This window comes from Geospiza fortis, unplaced genomic scaffold (assembly GCF_000277835.1).
Source record: "Geospiza fortis unplaced genomic scaffold, GeoFor_1.0 scaffold659, whole genome shotgun sequence".
Lineage (NCBI taxonomy): Eukaryota > Metazoa > Chordata > Aves > Passeriformes > Thraupidae > Geospiza > Geospiza fortis.
The window spans coordinates 568,744-573,569 of NW_005054530.1; the positions used below are offsets into that span (position 1 = coordinate 568,744).

Below are 4,826 nucleotides of genomic sequence, written 5' to 3' on the forward strand. Positions count from 1 at the left end.
CCAACCTGGCCCAGCCTGAGGCCGTTCCCTCTCCTCCTGCCCCTGTCCCCCCCAGCTGTCCCCTCCTGTCAGGAGCTGTGCAGAGCCACAAGGTCCCTCCTGAGCCTCCTTTTCTCCAGCTGAGCCCCTTCCCCAGCTCCTTTCCCTTCCCACAGTAAAACAGGGTGCCCCCAACAGAGGAAATTATTGGTATCTGACTCTATTGATTTAGAATGCTGAACAATTGTTTTATTAAAACTAAATTATGTTACATTATACTACAAAGGGTACTAAAGAAAAACCCACGAGTGTCTTGAGCTAGCTGGGACACAGCTTTGATTCAACAGGCTAACAACTATCACCAGAATCCAATTAGGAACTCTCTTCAGGTAAACAGTCTTCCTAATGCATTTCACCTGTGCAAACAGGAGCAGCAAGTAGAGCCAAGAATTGTTTTCTCTTGTTCTCTCTGTGCTTCTCTAGGAAAAAACCTGGGAGAGAGAATTATCTCTCTGTTCACTTTCCCTGGACATGCTCCAGCCCCTCCATGTCCTTCTTCTGGGGCGCCCCAATTTGTGTAAAGAACTAGTTTTGGTTCAGTGTTTCAGCTAATTTAGGCTGTGAATTTGGCTTCATAAATATCTCAAACTGTGTCTTGTGGGCTTGTGAGTCAGGCCAGTCACCCTGAGCTGTTTTCTCATTTCTCATCTGTTTACAGGACCTGTTAGAAAAGTCCAGATTTCTCTTCCATCTGGAATAAGTCTGGAATACAACTGCTGCTTGTGTAGGCTTTTGCCTCAGCATTCCTTTTTCTCCTTGCCTTGCAGAGCCACAGGCAGGGAGAAAACTTAGCAGGTCTCCCTCTGTACAGAATTAGGCTCTTGAGCAGAAATATTTATATACAGCATTATATAAAGCTAATTCTTGGTGCTTTTATCTTCCTGCAGATTACCTGCCTTGATATTTCCAGTGGTGGAGGACTTGGAGTGTCTACCAGCACAGATGGGACCATGAAAATATGGCAGGCTGCAAATGGAGAAATAAGAGTAAGAACATCTGGCTTGGATGTCTTTGTGTTGTCTGTGACATTCCTGAAGTCCTGAAGGTCATGACTTTGGTCAGTCTGTCCACGCCCTGTGAAGAATCTGGCTTTTTAATGAAAAGCTAATTGAAATTGAATCTTGGAGGCTTTAAGTCAAATCTATTGGAAAAGGTGGCTTCTCCCAAGGGGGATGTTACTCAGAGAGGTACTCAGGAATAAGAGGTCATTGACAGCCCCTATCCTGCATGGGAAGAAAGGGATTTTGGTGCTGGGGGAAAAGGATTTTGGTGCTGGATTAGCTACATCCTGGCTTGTGACCTTCCCAGTAAAGGGGGAAAGCTCCTACTTGTGGAGCTTGGCCTGTCAGCTCCTTGTTTGGCAGAGGATAAAGACATTTAACCTGTATTTAGAAGCAAATGTATATCTTTTGCTGTGTAATTAGCTGCTCAAATGGTAGAGGGAGCCCCAAAGTCACCTCTTTGACTGCCCCAAATTCAGAGCAGTCCATTCCAGCAATGCAGAGCCAGAGGATTTGGGTTTAATCCTGAATGCCAAGTTTTCCAGGGTCCTACCTCAACAACTGCTCGGCACGAGGACGATGACAATGGAACTAGCACGTAGTTCTTTGTTTTTCCAGAGACTTCTGGAAGGCCATGTGTATGATGTGAATTGTTGCAGGTTTTTCCCATCGGGCCTCGTGGTTCTCAGTGGGGGAATGGATGCCCAGCTAAAGATCTGGTCAGCAGAAGATGCCAGCTGTGTAGTAACATTTAAAGGTCACAAAGGAGGTACAGAGCCCTTGAAATGCTTCATGTGCTGAGTGTGTACTTGCCTTGCACCCCAGGGCTGGTGTCCGATCTGCAGCCTGCTGTGCTCTGTGTTTCGTGTCTGGAATGTGGCATCAGGTGCCCCAAACTCTACCCCAAATTCTCTCTTCCCTGAGATGCCAATTGCTGTGTCCAGGCTCTGGTTTTCCCTGTCCCATGAGGTGCTGAGCTTCATTGAGAGGTTAATAAACCCTGTGGCTGGCTGCCCTAAACTTGATTAACTCAAAAACCCATCTTGTGCTGGACCTGCCGTTGTTCTTACATGATTTGGGGGTTGGAACTTGTTCTTCAAGGTCCCTTCCCACCCAAGCCATTCCATAATCTGTTTGTGGGCATTAGAAATGCTTTTGCAGGCATGTCCCCTAACCAAACCAGATGGTGTGGCAGCACCTTGGTCACAGTGACACTGCCAGTCGCTCTCCAGGTGACCTTAGCCACTCTCATTCCTCCAGCCCAAACTGCTGCAGTCTGTTTGCTTGGCTCATCCTGTCCTTTGAGTTTGGGAAAGTGCCAATTAAATCTTCTGACCACCTGGCTGTTCTCTGCTGAGAAAACCACTGTCATTTTTCAGCTCCAAATCTGACAGTAAAATAAAGTAGTTGAGGGATCTTAGTGCCAGCAGACCCTGCTCTTTGGATGTTGCTGTAGCTGGACAGCAGGGATGCTGCTTTTGGGATTACCCAGGGGTGGAAATGAGAACGTTTAAAAGTGCCAGGCTCTTTTCTGCCCAGATTAGAGGTTAATTTTGTGTGGCATCAGCTCGGGCTGAGGTGAGATGTTGCTGATCATTTGATTGGTAGTATCTATAATATCCCTTTGTGCCAGATGGTGGCTCCACTCTGTGGGGTTTTCTGGGAGCTGCTGCCTTCCACAGGCACCTTTTTCTAGGAGTACAGCTTGTCCCTGTCACTCGGCTGTCACTGGGGACGGTGGCCTGGAGTTGAGCCTGGGAAATGGGGTGGTTTTTGTGTCTGTCTGAGCAGAGTGTTTGCTGTCACACAGGTATCCTGGACACTGCCATCGTGGATCGGGGCAGGAACGTGCTGTCCTGCTCCAGGGATGGCACTGCCCGTCTCTGGGACTGTGGCCAGTCCTCCTGCCTGGGCACCATCGCCGACTGCGGCTCGCCCGTCAACGGCATCGCCGTGGGCGCTGCTGACAGCTCCCTCAACCTGGGCTCACCTGAGAACCCTCCCAGTAAGGCCTTCCCCTTAAACCCCCTCATCCCCTGGCCCAGACTGCTTGGGTTTGGCCCCAGTGATCCCAAGGGTGGGGAGTGCTGCTCCCTGCCCTTGTAGCACCATGGGAAGGGAGCAGAGCGCTCCAGTCCTGGGGGGAATTCAGCCCCATCAACCTTCATCACTATTCAGTGATGAACACTGAGCTCTGCATCTTTTCTGGCCTTCCTGGTGTCCTGGGATCTGGAGGAATCTGGCCACAATTCAGCTGGGCTGATCCAAGCTGTTGGGTTCTGGTCCCACCAAGGTTTGTTGTGTTATTACCTGTCGTCCTTCCTTTTGCCAGGTGAACGTGAGGTGGGGACAGAAGGGAAAATCCTGCTGCTGGCTCGAGAGGACAAGAAGCTTCAAGGAGTGGGACTGCAGAGCAGGCAGCCAGTAAGGATCTGGGAATGTCAGGGCACTGGGATGGGGAATTGAGCCAGGTTAAACCTAAACTGGAGGAGAGGCCAAATCCTGGTGCAATAAAGGGATGCTCTCCCTCCTTCCTCCTGGACACGTTTTTATGTGAGGAGTAAGAATTGCTCAGGATTTAACTTGGGAACAGGGAAAACAGTATTTAAAATTAAACAGTGGCAGCTGTACTGTCTTCTAAATAAATGACTGCTTCCCTCTCGTGGGTGTCCCACGTGCCTGACACTTGGTTTGTTCCCAAATCCTCAGGTGTTCCTCTTCATTGGATCTGATGCCTTCAACTGCTGCACGTTCCTGTCAAGCACCTACATCCTGGCAGGCACTCAGGATGGGAACATCTACCAGCTGGATGTGAGAAACACAAAGTGAGTGAGTGAGTGACTGAGTGCCTGGGGCAAACAAGCAGTGCTTGGTTGGAAAAGAGAGTCAGGCAGAGGGTGCTGCCAGGCAGTGCCACTTCCCAAGAGTGCATCCCATTGCATCCTGAGCCTCTTGCATTATGTTGATGTGCTGTGTGTATTGTTATGTAAACATTTGTAAAATTTTATATATTTATATAATGTTATATACTTATATAATTTTATATATTTATATAATGTGTGCACATACGTGTAGATAAATTGGGCAGAAAACTTTTTAAGATCAACATTTCCACCTCCCACACTGCCTATTTCTTTTCTCTCATGTGGATCCTGATATCATATTTATCCTGATATTTACCATGATCCTCATTCCAGCACAGGGCTGGAACTGAGCTGTGGAGTTTTATTGCTGTTTCCTGCTAGCTCAGTCCATAGGAAAGAATCCTGGAATGGTTTGGGTTGGGAGGGACCTCAAAGCTCATCCATCCCCACCCCTTCCTATGGGCAGGGACACCTTCTGCTGTCCCAGGCTGCTCCAAGCCCCATCCAGCCTGGATTTGGACACTGCCAGGGATCCAGGGGCAGGCACAGCTGCTCTGGACAGCAATCCTCATCCCTTGTTTCTGCTCCCTTTCCCAGTGCTCCAATCCAGGTGATCCACAGGTCAGGAGCACCAGTGCTGTCCCTGCTCCCGTACCGAGATGGATTCATTGCCAGCCAAGGTAACTCCAGGGCTGTTTTGTGCCCCTAGAAATCCTAGAATGGAGTCAGGGAGCCTTGTGCTCTTTGGGCATTGCCCTCTTACCCTTTTGCTTTGGGATTTCCACCCTCCACATCCCTCATACCCCTCCCAGGAATGTCTTACCCACTGGAGCCTTTTCCTGCTGGAATTTCTGTCAGTAATTAAGAGTGTGGCTCGTTTCACTAATTGGCTGCTGTGCCTTGCTTGCAGGGGATGGCACCT

General features: G+C 49.1%; 1 protein-coding gene across 1 annotated transcript in view; it reads left to right on the forward strand.

Annotated features, from left to right (window-relative positions):
* PAAF1 (proteasomal ATPase associated factor 1) overlaps positions 1 to 4,826 on the forward strand; it is a 9,771-nt gene that overhangs the window by 4,154 nt on the left and 791 nt on the right. Inside the window, exons 5-11 of the mRNA XM_005429179.3 lie at positions 927 to 1,025; positions 1,659 to 1,809; positions 2,851 to 3,045; positions 3,373 to 3,464; positions 3,750 to 3,865; positions 4,502 to 4,584; positions 4,815 to 4,826. The exon at positions 4,815 to 4,826 is cut by the window's right edge and continues 59 nt beyond it. Of these exons, the coding sequence (XP_005429236.1) occupies positions 927 to 1,025; positions 1,659 to 1,809; positions 2,851 to 3,045; positions 3,373 to 3,464; positions 3,750 to 3,865; positions 4,502 to 4,584; positions 4,815 to 4,826 (748 nt within the window). The remainder of the gene's footprint in view (positions 1 to 926; positions 1,026 to 1,658; positions 1,810 to 2,850; positions 3,046 to 3,372; positions 3,465 to 3,749; positions 3,866 to 4,501; positions 4,585 to 4,814) is intronic.